The 20,883-nt window shown below is 39.0% G+C and overlaps 1 protein-coding gene across 1 annotated transcript in view; it reads right to left on the bottom strand.

Moving 5' to 3' along the window:
* The window catches only part of USP22 (ubiquitin specific peptidase 22), an 89,922-nt gene that overhangs the window by 54,270 nt on the left and 14,769 nt on the right, over positions 1-20,883 (bottom strand). The window contains exon 2 of the mRNA XM_041401837.1: positions 3,295-3,427. Coding sequence (XP_041257771.1) covers positions 3,295-3,427 — 133 coding nt within the window. The remainder of the gene's footprint in view (positions 1-3,294; positions 3,428-20,883) is intronic.

Raw genomic sequence — 20,883 nt, 5'->3', positions numbered from 1 at the left:
TTTAACTCTCAAGTAACATTATCAGCTCTGTGTTGAACAGGAGGTTAAGAAGCACAAAATAGAAGTCATGGAAGTATTAACTATGAATGCAAGTCATTAGCACAACCAACTGTCTTAATCCAAAGGGCTGGCACCAGAAATAGACACATTAGAACTGGAAAAGTGAAGTATGATGATGATATTGAGACTCATACAAGTTTCAATAAGAAAAGTTAAAAATTGTTCAGGTTCCTACAGGCGGGGAAAAGGAAACGTCTGACAGGATCAAAAACACGAAAAATCCCAGAGGGGCTCAGTAAGGACTTTGCTCTCACCATTTCACAGCTCCTCACAAAAGACACACAGAGCCCAGTGGGAGTATCAGACTTTCCTGAAGGCTGACTGAGAGGGACTGAGCAATGCAGAGATGAAAATAAGCAGCTCCTACAGCTGGATCTTACCTCACCTACCCGTCACCCACATCCACAACTCACAGAATACATTAAATTAAGTCCAGCATTATTAATATACATTGAACAGGGAGGCAAATTCAAGAGCACAGGTATCACTGTGAAGTCAGATTGTGAATGCCTAATTTAGATGGTTCAGGCAGGCAGAGATAGCGAGGGATGTATTTAAAACCAGTCTGGAATATGATGCTGGAGCCTCCTGAAAGACAGCAGAGAGCTGCAAACACATCCCTGCCATGCTCAGACAGCTGTTACAGCTGAAATCCAGGGTATTTCTTACAACTGTGATTAAGAGTGCAGCTCCTGCCTGTCTCCATGGAGACTGATGTTGGCTCAGCAAAAAGTCACCAAGTGCTTTAAAATAATTCCTCTTCGTTTTGAAATTTCAAAGCACTTAACTTGTTTTTGCCTATCAGATGTTATTTTCCCAACTAAAACTGCAGCAGGAAAAGCAACCAAAAGCACTGGTAAAAGTACAAGAATATTTTTAATGCTCATTTTACATGCAGCTGGAAATTAAACACCGAAATATACATTAAAAAAACAGAGAAAGGAATCTCCAAAACTAGAAATCAAGCAGTCACTTGCACAATCTTCACATTATGAGTATTTGTGCACCAAGTAATTTATATTTAGCTGCAGAAGAATCCTTTTTGGGATGATTCAGTTAAATATTAAGTGTTTTGGCTTAATTAACTCTTGCCCTTTTTACCTAAAGGCTATTCCTTTTGGGACATACCTTTTCTGACACAGCCTTAATTGTCTAATACCAGAGCAATAACCACAACAGTCCCTAACAAGAGCATCTTTAAGAATCTCCCTCCTCCACCATCCAGTTTTGGTTTTCCTTTAAGGAAACACAAGCTAATTCACCACAGCAGACAACAGCAAATTCTGTCTTGCAGAAAAAATAACCTGAATTTAAGCTTCCCAAATACATAAACAGCAGCTGAGAATGTGTGCAATTATAAAGCTTTTTTAAAAGGTTTTCCATAAATATGGTGAGTTTAGTGGTAAAAATATTACAGTGTTTACAAAGTGTCCACAGATAAACAGGTAAATACTGTCAACAGTCTCAATTTAGCACAGTATTTTTTAAACCTTAAATGTGGCCATAAACTTGTATTAGCACAAAAGGTTGTTTTTTATATGTATATATATACACACACACCCACACAACCCTTTTACCAGAAATTCAAGTTTACCTCAAATAATTTGCACTTCCATGTTGGTAAAGATTCCAAAAAAAATTCAGCTAATGAATTGGCTTTAACAGCTCTTTGAGATCACACTCTGCAAAAAGCAATTAGAAGATATCACACAGGTTGGGTTGCTATTTTCAGTTCTCAAAGAATGGCCGAGGTTGGTAGGGACCTCTGAGGTCACCCTGCCCACCCTCTGCTCCAGCAGGGCCATCCAGCACATCCAGGCTGCCCAGGCTCATGTCCAGAGACATTTTGGATATATTTGGGGACAGACCCTCTACAGCCTCTCAGGGCAACTTGTTCCAGGCCTTGGTCACCTTCACAATTGTGTGACAGTCAGACACAACTTCCTGTATTTCACTTTGTCCTCCTTGCCTCCTGGGCACCACTGGAAGAGCCCGGGGCACTTTTTTAACCCCTCTTTCAGGTATTTGGAGCCATTCATGAGGTTCTCCTGAGCCTCTCCTGTGAGCTGAGCAGTCCCAGAGCTCTCAGCCACACCATGATGGAATTTTCAGTACTATTTTCCAGTATTCTGTTTTTCAAGACATTTACAAACTTAAACTATACCACTACTGAGCCTCATCTTCTTCTTTCTTGACACATATGGAGGAAGAAACTATAACGATCTGCTGGTTTAAATAATCTTTTCCATAAATAGTAAACTCACACACCCATTTCTTAAGCACAGGAGTACACAGCTCTGTTGGCCTTCTGGAGCTTCTCTGTCTTCATGGAAAATAAAGACAGTTTGTTCCATAAGCACTTTAGTATAAATTAAATTAGGAATGGTGGCCACGCTGGTCAAGAGGAAATTTATGCCATTAAATTATGCCTTTTTTTCCCTGCTTCTTGCATCACTCCACTAAGAATGTATTTCAATTTGGAGAAAAATTACATCCATCCATTTTAAAACAGAATTTTAATATAGATCAGGATTTTGCATTATAACTCAAAAATGTTCTGAACTATAAGCAATAGGTAATTTGAAACAAAACCAAAGGCTTTTGGTTTTGAACATGAAATAGCACCAAATTTGACAGAACAGAAGAACTTGTTGGCCTTGAAAACAGCATTTTATGAGACTGTTGAGGGAAAGGTACTCCATATGAATTAAACTGTTTTGTTACTACTTAGGTTACTGACCCCAACAGAAACAAGAAGCCAACACAGAAAAATGAAGAAACTCCCCCCGCCTCCAAACTTCAGCAGTTTAAATAATTCTGATTGCTACTTGATTAGCCTTCTTTGTGATAGAAATGATGGGTGTTTTCCTCAGCAATAAAAGAAGTGAACATGACCTCCTGAAAAAAAAAGTTCACTGAAATAAATGTTCTAGTTCCAGGCATCAAACCAATCATTTTTAACACTTAGGGAAAAAAACCCAAAACACTGCCTCCTCACATTTTTATATATAACATTAATTCATAAATACCAAGATACTAAGGAAATTTTAAGCTGTGAAGATAAACTTAACAGTGATGCAATGGAAGTTTAAGCACCAAGTTTAGAAAAACACCACTAAACTAACCCAACCCCCAAATAAGATGATCTCTCTGCCTAATGAGGTAAGTACAATAAAATGTCACTTTACTGGCCTGGACTGGACAGGGATAACACAGAGGATGATGAGAACTCACCTAAATTGTGTCGCTTTGTCTTCGCGTGCTCGTGAATATGTTTCTTTGTAAAACAGCCAAAGAAGACACAGTAGAGGCAAGAGTGGAGTCTGTTCAGGTGGGCACCACACATATGACAAATGCACGACTTTGCCTGAAACAGCAAAACAGACACAGATGGTGAGTGCCAGAAACATCCCCCAGCCCAGGTAACCGGGCACAGCTCTCATGACCACCCTTCCTTTTCACTCTGGAATGCTGCACAACAGCAGGGAAATTGTTCTGTCCTCATGTGCAAAACCAGCAGCTGGAGAAACAGGGAAAACTCCTCCATTTGTCCAAAAGACTTCCAAGTCCTATCAGGGAGCAGGTCTGATGATTCAGATGAACACCAGAACCCAGGGAAAGGAGCTGCCCAGCAGGGAGCTTAACTGGAAGAGGCAGGAGTTGGGTGGTGGGACCATGGCAAAAACTCTGCTTTTTCACAGCACCGACCTCCTTGATGTTCTCTAAAGCTGTGATATAACTTGAACATTAAAATATGTGTGGGTATATGATATTCCATTTCTCTGCTGGGAGATTCTGCCCGATTCCCTCATTAGATTTCTCTACATTAGTCCAAAGAACAGTGGCATAGTATCAAACCCATACCAGCCAGAGTTACAGAAGTTGCCTTTGCCATTCCGAGACTGGCTTTGGACCAGGGGCTGAAAGCAATGGGCTGAACTATCCCCCAAAACTAGCCAGAATGGGCAGGTCTGAGGAAAGTTGCCTTGATTCCTTGTTAATTAATAAGCACACATCCCTGGATATGACAGTCTATGACAGCAATATATTTTAACAAGTGAGTCTTAAGGACTAAAAAAAGTCACTGGAAGGTTAAATAGACTTTTTAACTCTTAATCATATTTGAAGCACTCTAAGCCAACAGCATCCAAACTCATCTCTTCACATTAAACTAAAGTACCTCAATAATTTTAATTGCTCTGTTTAATAAGAGACTTAAGAGAGTCTTGAGAGTAAGTCTTTCACTCAACCACATTGAAAGTAATTTAGGTTCAACACCATCTGACTGGAAGTTACAGACAGGAGAAATTCCTTGCAATAAATTCACTTTCCATCTCAGAACTGCATTCAGACCTATGTCTATGGGCAACTGAACTTCTGTAACAGCTTAGAGCTACAAAGAACACTTAGAGGTATGTCTGATTTACAGCCTAATCTGAAAATACTATTTCTTTGCTTGTCAATATAGAAGGACCCTTTTCGTACTAAAAAAAAATAAGAACTGGGATTACTAAAATCCTAAGATATCATCTAACCCAGGCAGTGCATTTCATCAAAAACAACCCCCAAAATTCTTCAGTAATATTTGCCCAGTCTGCCACAACTTAAAATTACTGCTGAATAAATGATGCACAATCTTGTTCTCTAGTCTGGCATTTTTCTCTCAGAATACTTTTGGCTTTTTTAAAAAACCCTCAAAGCAGCTTGCAATATGTTGCACCATGTAATTTATTTTCAAGCTCCTACAAATTAAGACTCAAATTCTGAATCTCACATGTTGTGTATTCAAAGTTATCATAAGTTGTTAGGGGAAAATGTTGAATCGAACTCCACACACCTACAGAAAGAAATATTTTAGAGTTGGGCCAAAAAAAATTCACCACCACCAGCACAATTTCCATCTTTAGAAAAATGCTGCAGAACTGTCAAACTGTTGCCTAACGGCCGCTCGTTGGCTGCAAAAGCTAAATAGGATCAGCCTATCTGTTAAGATTGCTGCTATGACAACAACTCCAGCAAGCAGCTATTTTACTGAGCCAGCTAAAAATAAATCTTTTAGCATTAAATGTATTGTAAACACATGACATAACAAGCATGTAAAAGCTGGTCATTTTAGGCTAAAAGGCAGAAAATTTGTGTCGTAAGGAGTTTTTATTGCAATGGAAATTAAGAGAAATTGAAGAATGTGTAGGAAATTTAGTGATAAGTTGAAAGAGCAGTTCAATGACCTCTTGAAAGGAAGCTATTTTATCCATATCCTCTGTTTGTTCAGTATAGCTCAAGATGGCTTTTCTAAAGTTGTAAGAAAACAAGGTTAAAAGACAGAGTGTGGAAAGAAATCAATATCAAAAACCATAGTGGCTATTCTTAACCAGATTAGCTGTCTCCTTGTCATCTGTCTGTGCTTTTAAACAATTTGCTAAGTTAAAACAAAGCTGTCACTCTCCTACCCCACCCCAAATAATCAAATTACTTTGTTTCATAATACTCCCACCCTGCTCACATCTCTTGAGGCTACAGTCTAAGATGAAACAGAATACTGCAAATGAGTAATGAGGAGCAGTCGGATCCATACAGTCACCAGCTTGTTTTAAAACAGCATTCAACTTTTTCAAAAGGCAAGTTAGGTCTTGCTTATGGTCTGGATACTTTAGGGAACTCAACCAAGATCTCAGCTATACAATCAACCTATCACTTCTCCTCCCCCAAGATACAGGAACATCCCTTCCTCATCCAAGAGTTTTCCCCCTTCCTTCACACTCTCTCCCACTATTATTCTGCTCCCTTCCTGCCTCCCTCCTTTATTATCCTCACCCTCAAGTACCCCACTCTCCATCTTTCACTGCATCATACACAGTCCCTCATCTTCATGTCCACAGCCAGTTCCTTCAATCCACACTAAACCTCTGTCTGTCCCCTTTATTTTTGCTCTGATATTCCAGCAAACCACACACAGAAACCAGAGGAGGCCGTGAATGTCTGGAGACATTCCTTCTGGAAGATTATAATCACTTTTTTAAATGATAGGAAAGAGTGGTCCTGCACAATAGAAATGGTGTATGCACATACAGAGAGTTACTGATAGCTCTGACAGCATCTCAATTCCTCTGCAGTTGAGGAATTCCCTCAATTCCTGCATTGCTTCCAGGGCTGGGCTAACTCACAGGCCCAGCCCCAGCAGTGGTTTTGTTCCTTCTACAGAGGATGTTCAGCCCAGCAAAAGAGGGTGCAAACATTAGCGCATGACACACACAGGGGAACTGGCTGAGGTCACCTGTAAGGCAAGGCAAGAGTCCCCCTCTAAAACTGCTCTCAGTGCTGTGAACAGCCATTATACAAAATGAGTTAAAAAAGAAAGCAGCAGGCATCACTAGGTCAAAACCTAGAGTGCTGACACTCCAAATTTTCCCAATTGTCAGAACAGCTTATTTCTAGTTTACCATCAAACCATCAGAACAGCAGTGGGGAAAATGAACACACCCACTGATGTTCTGCCCCTGCACTTCTCAGTCCAACAGCTCCTGCTCTGCTGTCCTGGGCCAGCTCAGGCTCCACCTAAACAAGAAGGTCACACAGGGCAGGAGCATCAGTTGTTCTAGAAACCCACAAACCTGTTTCAACTTCATGTAATACTGGCTCCTCAAACCAACCAATGGCAATGGAAATGAATTATCCCTACAAAGCCAATAGAGCAGGGAAATCCAGTGACCTGAGCCATTACAAACTCTCCTTCCATGTTTGCAGCTATTTCAGAAATAGCTTTAGAAGCACAATTTTTATTTAACTGTATATGATAAGTGGAAAACATCTTTTTAGAAGTTTTCCACTGTGGTACTTAGGAGTCTTGCCTCTTATGCTCACACTAAATTTATCAAAGCACTTGGAGAACAGAGAGGTTTTTAGCTACAAGCTTATAAGCCAAAGACCTCCTACCTTTCACAGTCTGCAAAACATATCCACCCCAAAGGTACAGGGGAAAAGATGGTTGAGGTAACACTAACAAGACAGTGGGAGGCTTGGGAGGTTAAAAGATCACAAGGAAGGTGTTGCCACCCTGTAGGTGTTCACAACTAACTCAAAGAAGCAGATTCTTAAGGCAGTCTTAAAGCAAACACGAGTTATGGATCTCTGCAATGTTTGATGAGGTAGCATTTGGAAAGTAAAAGCTTCACAAACCAAATCTACTTTATTTCCCATCTTTTAAAGTAAGTCTTTTGTGTAAAACAGATATAATGTTTAGACACATCAGAGAAAAAGAGAAAGTATTTAATTTTCTAACATGTTATGATCATTACTGGAAGTTTTTGGTGGGTATGCTTCATTTTCCAGCCCAAACCTTCTTCAGAGACTTTATTCTCAGCCTGCACAGATCAAGGTGTTTGTTGGGCAGGTCTACGTATGCCTACCTAGGGAATACAGTTGTATGTGGGAAATTCTGCCTACATGCCCAAGTTTGCCACCAAAACCTGCTTTGTTCCCCAGGAGCAGTATTTGTGCTCCAGAAGTGTTACCTCAGCTCTGCCAAACTATTCCTTACAAGGTTGTGCTTCAGAGGACTTGAAAGAAGGTGAAAGCAATACTTGTGTAGAGCCTTAGGAATCTGTGACAGTTCTGCAATAAAACTCTGCTTTCTTGAATCCTTAATCCCTTTCAGACACATGAACAAAAGTGAAGAGACTGAGTTAAGGTTTGCAGTGCTCATTACCTTAATAGCAGGCCAGGGGAAAGAAGAAAAAACAAACCCAAACCAGGAAAGTCAAGAGACCTTGGACTGAAATTTTTTTAATATGAAGTGCAAATACCTTCACTGGGCCACAGATCAAGACACTGAAGCAAAATTTAAACATTTTCTCACATATTCAGTGTTCCAGACCTTAATATTCACATTTTAGGAACACTCAATCCTCTCTGGGAATTTTTGCCCATTCTATTCCCCTTGCTATGTTTAGATCACAGCCTGGACACAGGGTTTTATTTTTATTCTTATTCATTCATCTTGCAACCAATTCTCTTCCAGATCTAAAGCAGCCACAGCAGCTCATGTTGAGTGATGAACAGTGTGCTTCCCTTGGCCTATTTTTTGAAAGGAAAAAAAGGACAGATAATCACAAAAGGCCATGAAACCAACAACTGCTGAAGATGGAGACCCTATGGCTATTCCAACAGTGGAGTTTCTTCTGCCCTGTGGGAGGACAGAGCCAGTATTAAAGCACAGCCAAGAGCATTTATTACTCCCAAGTACTCTGCACCTCAAGAGTAACAAAAATGGGTCAAATCTGCCTTACAACAATTCTGTCACTCCTTAGTCTGTATTTACTCCCAGACTCCCCGTGCTGTGTTCCTGACACCAGCCTGTCACAAATCCATCAAACACCAGCACAGGGGCTGGGACATTTCAGAAACTGGAATAATTAAAACTTCAAAGCCATTTTCTTAGAGCTGAAGAGACAAAAAGAAGGAATTGATTCTACAGTTCTCCATGATATGGCATATAAATCACTCCTCCACATGCTGATAGGATGATTCAGTTACTCTGAGTCAGTGCACTGCTCTGACACATCAGCTTTAAATAATTTAAAAATCAACTTAAGTATTGTTCACTCACTTCCTGCAACCAAGTCTTAATTAGAAAGATTGGAAATGTCAATTTTGTCTTTAAAAGAACATGCCATCAATATCATAAATTTAAATTTTATTTTCAGACACACTGAGGTCAGGGGTACCCATAAAGGTTTTATTTGTACAAGCAAAACTGTGCACTAGTTACAGAATTTTTGAGTTTGGTAAGTGCTCAGAATATCACAGGTAACTTCATAAACTGGGTTATTCTAAATGTTTGTTTAGACAGCAGCAGAACCAAAAAAAAAAGGCAGAGAGGAGATGTCTACACAGCTCTCCCAGACTGAACAGGACACTTGGCTCTGACCATCTGCTTGAAGTTTGAAGACAACAATATCACAATTTATAATTAAAGATGAAATAGCCTAAGCTGTTAAATAACATCACAGTTCTCAGATGGAGTGTAAATAAAAATATACCATTATGACCATGTGAGCAGCTTGCTGCTGATTCCAGTGAGTCCTACTTCTGTCTGTAACTGAAAAAAAACTGTGGAAGAGAAAAAGAAAAGCACTGAACATGCTAGAAAGCAACTTGAGGAAACGTTTTCCCTTTTCATCTGATAGGGATTACATGCATGGACAATACTCAAAAGAAATACAACACATATTTCTGAATTCACTCTGAAATGAAGACACGTAGTTAAACGAGTTCCATGCTGTAGCCAAAGTCTATCCAAGTTACAAAAACATGACTTTGGTTCAAGGCCTCTCATCAAGAGAACACTGCAAGTCAATCTACAACTACATAACCCAGATGAAATTAATAATTATGTCTGGGGGTGAAACAGAGAACTGAGTCGGTATCATTAATTCTACACACAGATTTTCCTCCAGCTCTCCTTATTCTGGATGATGGGTGTCATTTCAAGAGATGGATGTTGAATCTCTGATTGTTTTAACTCGTTCCATTTTTTGTTTTCACAAAATTCTGCAACAGGTACAAGGCTGAAATGAAACTTGGAAGAAAAAAGTTGTACAATTTAAAAGACAGCATGAGCTAGAGGAAAAAACAGGACGACGCTCTAAAAATGTAATTCTGCTTTTCCTGTACATAGTCACAGGAGTGAAAAGTTGTATTTCAACAAGAACAAAGCAATTCTCTGGAATTCAAATGACTATGCTGAAATTGCTTCTTTGCTTCTCCTTTGGTAGGTGCTCATCCCCTCCACCAGCATTTACAAACCGAAATGATTTCTCAAGAACTCTATAAAAGATGCAGTTAAGAGCCTATTGTGTTTTTAAACCATTTAAATAATGGACCTTATTCAAATTAAAACACGTGTCCTTCTATAGTAAGATCCTTTTAACAGTGTGAAGTCTATTTGCCTTGTGAAAACACAAAAGCTTCTTACAGTCCAAATGCACGGCTCTCTCCCTGGATACATACATTGCATGGATACATTCCCTGCGTTGATTTTGATCTATTTCCTGCAATGCACCACTGCAGCAGCAAATTCCACATGAGAACAAGGGGCCTGCCTGCCAAGACCGCAGCTCTGTGTGCTCCGATCGAGTGCAAAATCTATTCCTTCCCCTCACCATTCCCCCACGTCAGCAAATCGTGGAAATGTTTTTAAATCTCCTATTAGGTAACATATTGATCTCTTCTGTGGGCACGTGACTGGGGAAGCAATTCAAGGAATAAGCTGAACAGCCAAACCTGCCTGATGCTATGCAGAGTGTTATTAAACCCTGCCCAGGCTGCAGAGATTACTTTTTGCCCTGTGTAAAACTAAGAAATGGGATTCTTCCTATGAAAACAGGAATGCTCTTGGGAAGTTTGCCACAGTACTTCGATAGAAATATTCTAGATAACATCCTTTCAGAAAGGCAAGAAAAAAGAATCTTCAGGACCAAAGCCCTAACAACTCCTACAGGCTCATTTGGAAAAGCACACATATTCCAGCTATCTTTTCTTTAACTACTCTGTGATAGCCATAAAAATACAGACACTTAATTAGTTCAGATCAAAGTCAGAGCAATTCTGCTGGTAGTGAAGATGGATGGGATGATGCTACAACACAGATTCTCCGTGGTGTGACTTACTAGTGGGACAAATACAGCAAAAAAAGACAAACAGTAGAAAATGAGCAGCAGTAGAATGACAGAGGGCATCTATTAGTGACTGATTGATCTTTAATGTCCCTTTCAACCCAAGTCATTCTATGATTTTAAAAACCCCAAGGCCACACTGAAGAGGGGACATCTATTGCTGATTTGTCAGAACTGGTTTGAGTTCTTATATATGACACTTGTATGAAATTAGAAGTTCTGCTTGTCTAGTTCCACTTATGATTTTAAGAAGTCAGCATCAGAGTATTTATGCAACCCAACCCAACCTGCACATTACTGTTGAGGGACAGCCAGAGAATGAAACAAATTCTCAGTGTGCCTGCACAGAACATGTTTGATATCCAGTAAACTGAAGTTTACTGTTTCCTCACACCTCAATACAAAACAAATTAATAATTCATGTTACTAGAGCTAAATAAAAGGTCTTCCATTCACTACAAAACTTTTATGCAAATTTGCAAGCCTAAAGTTATGGAGATAAGACAGAGGTAGTCAGAATTCCAATTCACCCTTCAGAGGACAACATTTAGACAGATGGATATTCTGAACTATACAGACAGGCAGGTCAGCATAGAAAAAACATTATTAAAGCAATATGAGCATAAAACATGTTCTGGAAGAGAAAAGGAGCTTAGATTTCTCACATTAAAACTGGTAAGATGAATAAAAGCATCTTCAGAAAAACAGCTGGGAAAGAAGCATTCTCATGACAGGGATTTACCCTTTTATCCATTTAACAAGTTTGCAAATTGCTGCAGTCCCACAATAATATAATAAACATTAATCACAAAGCATGTAGGAAGGTGGGTGATAGATCCTCAGCAATGAGCTTCTGTCTTTTTCCACAGAGTGCACAGCCAACTATGTTCTAACACGTCGTGATGTATTTAGAACATTAACTTGTTTTGCAAAATATGTGCATTTTACCCTCCTCCCAAAGGAATGGATTGGGAGGAAGGTGCTGATAAACTGTGACTGCCTCTCAGGATCAGGGCACAGGGAATTCTACCTCCTGTGGTTAAGGAGGGCTCAGGGAAGGGGTGCTTCCCACACAGAGAAGTTTGGAATCACATATATGGAGCTGAGAAGCAACAAAAATGTCATCCAATGTGCCCCACTGCTATCAGGATTATTAAAGACACCACTTGGTTATTATGTATTTTAACAAGGTTTCGGATATAGGAAGAGCTGTAGGATGACAACGTTGTAGAAACAAGTTCTGCATTCTTTCCTCACTGCAGTTTGTTGACTACATCTAAAGAGATCTCTGATTTTTTTTTTCCCCAGCAATAACCAAACACTCAACAACACTTTGTTTATTTTCTTAATGCACCAATCACAAGTATTAAGTAAAAATCCATATATTTCCTTCTCACAGCTGCCTGGAGGCCATTAATAGATTAGTTATATATTAGGATCATTGCTTAGTTCAGGTGACCTAAACTGACAAACTTCTGAAGTGAGATTTTTTTAATGGAGCACACAGAAATTCATCCTGATATTTTGCATAGTCTCTTCTGTAAATTACTAAAAGGAGTGCTACTAAGAAAAAAAGTGTTTTTTTCTAAGTTGCATGAAAAAGTCTACCCTATTTTAATACTGCAAATGCAATTATCTGAGTCTTTCTGAGGCGTCATCCTCAGTAATTTTGACTCCAAAAAACTTACCATGATTCTGATCAGTCACAGTTTAATAAACATGAGGCAAACCTGTAAGTGAATGAAGTTGACATCCAGGCCCTAAATCTGTCCACTGACATTTGTGTAAAGAGAAAAAAAAAAAAAGGTCTAGAGCTTCACTGCAATGTAATTCTTCAAAAAGCAGCAAAAAGAACCAGCAAAGAGATTCAAACCTTCACCCTGACCCAGCTCACACAGCTGCCTACAAGGACCAGAAGAACATTTGTGTGCAGGTCAGATGCCACTGACCCTCGCAGCAATGGGAGAAGTTCCTGCTCATAGCAGCTTTGAGCTATGTGAATTCACTAGAAGAAAAAAATCTGCCTTTATATCTGTGAGAATAAATATACTAACAAGGTTACAGAGTGGTTTTATTGGTTGGTAGAGGTTTTATTATTGTTGTTATGGGTTTGGTTTTTGTTTGTTTTTTTTTAAATTTAATTCCCAAGCAGCTGCTCCATCATATTAAAAAAGCTCCACTGAAATTAACAGCCAAGCAGGAATTGGCCAGAGCTTTGTATATTTGACAAGTACTATATGAAAAATGTTCATATTCAGCACAAAGTCAGAACAAAAACATTATTTTCCACAAATTCATGGAGAACAAACTTGCACAACAATTCCAGTGTCACTGCTGTAGACTTGTAAACAATGATTCATGAGTATTTTGAAACAGATTTTCTATTTCACGTTTTACCTTCTACTATTTCTTCTGTTCATTCATAATTTGGATCAAATTGGAAAGATCTGGCTGATTTTCAGAGTGTTTGAACACTTTTTTATCAACTCAAGGTAGCTGCAAGACTGCAGCAACCCTGAAAGTTAACCCATCAGGAGACTCCAGCAAACGTGTCGATGACATTCATCATCACCTACAGCAAAAGACACCAAGATTTGACAAGAACATTTTGTGCTGACCAGCCAGGCCCCACTCTCTTCACTCATCTTCTGTATTTATGAGAGAAGTGCTAAACCCTTAACTCAACATAGACATTCCCTCCAAGAAAGGCTGATCCCTTCAGCTTAGCCCCATTCACATCCCACCAGTATTATTTCCACATCTTCCTTTTTAGTAGGCTGCTTGGTTATATACTGCTGCTCACTGAAATAAAAAATTAGTAGATTATAGTGTTTGATTTCATTTATGGACATTGTGCTTGCTTTGTCATTTAATGCAAAAAGTGTTAGTTTCATTTAAAGCATGGCTATAAAAATTAGTTAAGACAAAACAAATGCAGACTGCAGCAGCCAGCTGGGCTCAGTGGCTAGGAAAGCTTATTAGGCAAAGCACATGCTTTTAGCTAGAGCACACCTCTGCATTCCAAAAAGAAATCCCAGCAGGACAGCAAGCTTTTGCAACACCAGGATAAGAAAAGCAAGCAGAAAAACTCCCAGGCTGTTAATTACAGTGAAAGTCTATTTCATAATATCAACAACACATCTTTCTCCCTATTTTCCTGTCTCTCTAAGGGATGGAATAAACCAAAGCCAAGGCACCTCCACTCTGTGTCATTTCAGTTGCCATGCTTTACAGAGAAGCCTGTCTCTCCTACCCTCTGCTGTCCCAAGGGAAGGGATTGGAAGGGCTGCAGAAGAAAGGGTCAAAATGCAATTAAAAAGTGCAGGAACTAAACCAAGCCTTCCTTCCTTGATGTAAAGCATGAAAACATAATGTGGGCATTATATAATCTGTCTGTGTAAACACCAGTTTCCTTCTGAATTGATTAGGTTGTATGAAATTCTAAAGCTTCTATCAAAATATGAAACATGGAAATGGAAGATGATATTTCAATTGAAGTGCTACCCAGTCCTGGTGAGATAAAAATCCATCTGCCTTTATGCTACCAAATACATCAAATCCCGTGTCTTTAGGAGTGTGTGAAAAGCACCAAAAAAAAGAAAAAAAACCAAAAAAACACCACCCAAACAAACCAGAAAGCAGAACAACTCCTTAATGCTGTACCCCATAAAAGACTTGTAGAGCAACTGGGGAGTTCCAAGAACCACGTCTGGTAGCCAGTTCCAAGCAGTTGTTAGGGATCTTTCAAAAGGAGCACAGCTTTAAACCTAAATAATTGAAAATCTGAACTGAACTCTAAAAAAATCCTCAAACTATTCCAGCTCCTGAAACTGCTCAGAGTTGTGCAGAACAGGAACAGTCAAGACAGAACACTTCAGACACGATGCCACCTCTTCATTCCACAGTCATCTTTCTGACAGTACTTCAGAACTCATAATGTGCCACTGCCTCACATTCTCACAAAATGCTCTTTAAACCAGAATAAGAGAACTCAAGTTACAAGACAGCAAAACAAAATGTTTAAAGATGTCAAAGAATATCTTGAACCTACATCCAAACCAAAAATGCTTATAAAGCTTAGTGACAAAGACCTGATTTTAAAAACAAAACAGGAATGGGTTCACCTTCAGCAGTTTAACTCCTGCCCTTAGATGAGCCAGGTCAAAGACAACCCTCTCAACCTTCCAGGTGCTCTACAGCCCTTATATCTGTGCTCTGTAAGCAACAAAAAGTAACATGCTACATAATACATAACATTTTCCACCTCTTTTTTTTTTTTTTTTTTTTTTTCTGAAGACATTAACATTCCTACTGGAGATTTAATTTTGTCCACTGCCAGAGAGCTAGAACAGTACTCTGATGTAAAGGACAATTTGCCTGTCAAAGTTAATAAATTAATCCAGTTATTCTTTCATTAATCACACAGAAATTAAGGATGAAATTAAAAGATTCTCTAAGAGAGGGGAGATTTTTCAGAAACTTTACAGGCACGTTCAAGTGGTTTTCATCAGTCCTGCAAATCCAATCCCTGGCACTTCTTCCTCAGTAATGAAGTAATTGAAATTAACATGCCAAAAGACTTAATCAGAGCAGGATTTCCTGACATCCCATTTCTGATAATCAAGTGATAGCAGTGGTAACTGAGGGGGGGAAAGTGATACCTACACATGTTTAACACAAAATCTGCATTGGGACTTTCCAGTTCACCATTCCCAGGTAAAACTCATGGAGAAAAGACTTATCAGATCTATTAATATTAATATGACCCTTTGAACAAGTATTTGCACAGCAAATTCATCACTGCAGTTCTGCTGGACACAAGTCAACTGACAACACTAAAAAGCAACATGGAGAAAAAAATCCACATAGTGGACATGTCAGGAATACTATGAAGAAAGAGGGAAAATAGAACTCCACTCAATGTGACAACTTCCTAGATCAAAACTGTTTCAGCCCATTCAGCTCTCATTTCTTTCATTTGCTCTTGGGAAATTCTGCATTTTGGAAAAAACTAATCTTCCTTCTCAAATGAAAATACAATTTATGTACATATACACACACATATGTGTTAAAAAGTGTAACCATTTTACTTAGAAGAAAGAAAACAGAATTTGAATCTTAATTTCCTGCAAAGATGGTTTCAGAACACAATTTATATACTCTTAACATTCAGCAAATATCAAGTACCAGGGACATATTGCAATTTCAATTAAAAATAATAACACAAGAATTGTCTGTATAATGGGAAAACACATGGGTTTTTTGTAGAGGCTTTGATCTGTTTATTAATGCCATGGATATTCAGTAGTTCACATTGCATCCTTGGACAGAAGCAGATTCTGTAAGAGCTCAGAGACCTTTAAGAAGAGAAAAACGCAGAAGGAGAAACCATGGAACACATGCACCTGACAAATTAGGAGCACGTGGCATTTCAGGAATATCAGTGCCTGCAAAAGATGCTTGAAAGAAGAGAAGTCTGCTTATGCATTCCAGGTGATTGCCAGCAACTCCTCATGCACGTGGCACTGATTCATTCAGACACGACAGGCAGAACTACAGTTCTGTCACATTTGTCAAGCACAGAAAGACATAACTTAGATTCTACCTGGCAATAGCAAATACTGAGCCCACAGCACGTCCATTAACACTAATAATTAAGATAAGTAGTGTTTCATTTAGCAAAAGGGCATCTGTATAGCAAAGCTGCAGACAGCTTCAGAAAAAGAATTACTCAGATATAATTTAGAGCTTATTTTATCAGGAGAGTGTGAGGGCACTTGGCACACGTGAACTTCTGTGCAAAGCAGAACACAGAAAACTTCAGTTGTATAAATATAACAATATGTGATTTAAATAACTTCTTTGGAAAGAAAAAAAAATCATCTATCTGAAGACTCCCAACTAGAAAAATGACACTAATAGAAATTGGAACACACATTGGTGAAACAAATTGCTCTTTAACTCCTATCACAAACTAAATTCATCTTTTAATCAGAGAGTAAGACAACAAACACCAACAGCCAAACACATCCAAAGAAATTACAAAAAAGGATAAAGGGAAAAAAACCATCATCCATATGGTCTAGCTCTGCTGCTCTGACAAAACACAGCAGACCTTGAAGACTCTTTAATTGATCGTTAAATTAGTGAACCTGAGGCTTAAAAAGGCAGAGAAAGAGCAGATTCTGTACTGCACTGGATACCACACACCTTGAAGCATCTCCTATTACCATTCTCCACTTTTCCTGCCCAAGGTTAAGCAAATTACCAGTGACTATATGGGTGTGGGTTTTTAACATATATACACATACCAAAAACCTCTAATTAAACTTCAAAAAAGAACTCACTACAATAATTCCGTGCATTGAAATAAAGGATTAAAACCTCAAAATTCAAACTGGGACTTTCAAAAGTTAACATCTGGAAATGCATTTATACAGGAAAAAAAAAAACCAAAAAATAAAAAACCCCTGAGCTCCACCCAACGACAACATCACAGAAATGAAATAAGTGCTCTTACAGGATTCTAAATAGCAAAACACATTTTCACATCATACATTCTGGTCTCTCATGATATGAGATGAAGTTTAATAGGAACTTGTTGTGAGACAGTGGGATTGAAATGAAGAAATTTCATAGGCACTTACAATAATTATTACCATTTTTAGTAAAACAATAGATGAAGTCACAGTATTATTAACTCTGATAGAACAGAACAGTGACTGTTCAGTGGACCAGAACTCAGTCACTGAATGCAAACTGACTGCAACAACTTGAGGAACATTTTTTTTCTTTTATGATTAAGACAATACCATGGAGAATGGTAAAACTTTACCACAAGCAACTACTAAACCAGCCTTTGCTGGTTTAGTTTTTGACTTTTTAAAATCAATTACTTATACAATATGTACATATAAAACACCAAATCAACGTGAGATAGTCTGACAGATGAGACAATACAGTACAGAAAGTTTAATGAGCCACAGACTTCAGAAAGAACCAGCCACAAACTTCAAACACACAGACTGCTGGAAAAACTAATAAAATTAATGCTTTGTTTGTTGAATGTACATGAATTACAATTACAGTTTTATTGCTCTGTATTTGTTCAAATATACCCCAGTGCTCCTTTACACAAATCTACGCTTCAAAATAATCAATGGAGTAATTAGAAACGCTGTAGAGAATTAGTGCATTGAGCAACATTTCCATAATTTCTCCTAAGAAATGATTAATAGATATTAGATAGCATGAGCAGTGCTTTTGAGTGACTTGAGCATATACTTATATGGTTTTCCAGCTGAAGAAAAGAGTTTTCATTTCCAACTGGCTTCCCATCAGCCAATATGCTCCTTCAAGGCTCTCCAAGAATAAGGAGTATTGGTACAATCAAGGAATCTTACATGCTACTACAGCACCAAGTGAAAGGGTTTTGGGTTTCAGACTGATAGAAAGTTTCCTTTGTTGTGTGGTTTTAAATTTGAATTTCAACATATGGATTAAAAAAATAAAGGACAAAAAACCAAGAAGGTCCATCTACAGGAAAAAAGCCATAACTTCCCTGTGAGCTGAGTCTACACTGTAATTTCTGCTGACTTTCCAATGTCCTTGAGGGAAATCAAACTTGGCCAAGAGTTTCTGTGCCAAGGCCTCGTGTTAACAATTGTGTACAGAACACATTGCTGGGATGGGCAGAATCAGCTGTGCCACCAAACACCACCCTGTCAGAATCAGCCTGAAATCCCATTTCTTCCTTAAGGCCTGGAGGGATCATTAAACCTGAATAGAACTCTGGGTTGTTCAACCACACTCAAGTAGTGAATTCCCTGCCACATCCTCAATGCTCACTATTCAGGGGTTTCCTAAACAACCAACACATTAAAAATGCTCTTCCCTCATAATCCCCCCACCCAAAGCAAAGAGGCTTTGCCTCCAACTCTTCCACGTTCCCTCACTTTGTACGAGATGTTGTACAGGCTTCCATCTCCCATTATTTTCCATTTACTTACTTTCCATACAGACACTGAAAGCTTTGTTGTGTTAGAAGGCAATTGTTTCTATCAAGCAGAAGACTGAATTCCAGAGAAGCCCAATAAGCCAATGCTCACACAGCAGCAAGGGCTCTGTGGGTCCTGCCTTCCCTTCTCAATTTCAGTTCTCTCCCCAAAGGAACGTGGATGGTCTGCTGGAATCCACAGCTTCCCCTTAAGCAGGGAATCCATCTGATGCAATCTCACGAATTACCACATTGCATTCCAACAGGGAAACATCATCACAAGGTAGGACTCCACAAGCTCTGCCCCAAAGCTGTAAATGACTGAGGTCTGAAATCAATCAGTTCAAGCAAAAAGATCAACTTAACAGTTTTTGTCTCCCAGCTGAGATGCTGAATTTGGGAGGAGGGAACAGCTGGACCTGAAGATCTCAAACAGCAGTCTCACTGGGAAAGAGGGAAGTTATGTATTTATCATTTGCTTTCCTTCTTCCCCATATCACACAAACCTTAACAGTTTTCAGAAACTTTAAATTATTTATTGCCCTGAACATACTAACAAATCTTTGGCAGATGAGGCACATTTTTACACATTCTTCCATGGATCTAGCCTGTTCCAGCTTCCAAAACTCAGACTTACCAACACTCAGGGAAAACATTAGCTGATCTAAAGCAGCTCATCAAAGCTCCAAATCCCTCACCAAAGTTAACATAGCAGAAGACATTTGTGTGTGCTTGGCATTGCTAAAAAGAAAAAAAAATACATTGTATTTGCTATTAAAAATAACCACAGTGCAATCTGAATGTTGGTAAGAACAGAGAACTCATCTGTCAATTTGTTCTAAACAAATTCCTGTTCCTGCACTCACGGAAACAGTACCAGGAATAAATGCAACACCCAAAATGCACAGATTGAGCCTCAATCCATCATTTGGATGTGGCAGTGGAGGCCAGAAACAGAACAGGGAACTCAGCCTTTCCCCCCTCAGCTCCCAAGAGCTGTGCAGGCCACCCCAGCAACAGGAACTGCCTGGGCTCTCAAAGCCCCTGCACATGGGAAAATGAAAGGCTGATACAAACACAAACCACAACAGCAGGACAGGGCGGGATAAGGGGAAACACAGCAATGAGGGAGAAAGTGAATTATAAAGTCTTTTATCTGAACAAAAGCCAGAACTTCCTTGGCATATTGCACTTGAAAAACCAGTTAAGAGCTTGAAGCAAAACCAAGGGAATCTTCAGGAGAATATTACAATTGCAAATCACCAGTAATCTCACATAGATTAGAGCAAAAATATTCCATGAGAGCCAGTACAGATTTCTAGTCCTGATCTCTTGCTTTGTCTCCATAGTTATAAACATGGGTGGTGTTTTGGGGACAAATACAATGGCCTTTATGCTTTACAGCAGGATTTAAAAAGCATTTGAGAGCATTGAGGCCTCAGTCCTTCTTAGAGTAACTGAAATTGCTGAAAAGCTCTCCCTGCCAAGCAAAGAGGTGACTTGCTCAGGTCTAAAAGAAGCCCTTCCTAGTTCTGATTTTCAGGGCAGTGTTTCCTGTGATCTGGAAGTGCAAAGAACTGAGGCACAAGGAATGAAAAGCAGGGGAGCTCTGCATGACACGCAATGTGTGGATAATAATAAACTCTCCACCACTGCATTTTTACCTGGATTTTGTCCTATGGGAACACATTCATAATAATGTAACTTCTATGGCCCCTTCTCTTAAAATACAAGAGAGGATAAAATTATTGGTGGCACAATGCCCAGCCACTGGATATGATGAGATTTATGCTGAAAATACATTGAGAAAAGTGTATTTCTGTCTGCTTAAACAGTCAGTAAATCTCACCTCCCTGGTAATCAGACACCACCATGCCCAAAATGTAATGGATACCTTGGGAAAAAAACCTACATAACTTGCATTTTTCTACAGCACATATATAAGAGCAAATGTTAAATTGTTACAGGGCACTCAGATCCTGTACCAAAAACCCACTTATTTTCCTCTTCAGGGCTCTGCATCTCAGATATAACTAAACCAAATACCATCTTTAGGCCAGTGCCAAGGTATGATGATATCCAGAGTTCACAAACATTCTCCTGCTTTTGAAACATCCTAAGGACACAGACAGCAGAGGCTACAGCTCTTCAGAA

The sequence above is a fragment of the Onychostruthus taczanowskii genome, unplaced genomic scaffold (assembly GCF_017590055.1).
Source record: "Onychostruthus taczanowskii isolate IOZ18803 unplaced genomic scaffold, ASM1759005v1 scaffold19, whole genome shotgun sequence".
NCBI classification, from domain to species: Eukaryota; Metazoa; Chordata; class Aves; order Passeriformes; family Passeridae; genus Onychostruthus; species Onychostruthus taczanowskii.
The sequence above is the reverse complement of the archived record's forward strand: the minus strand, read 5'-3'. Positions and strand labels throughout refer to the sequence as shown.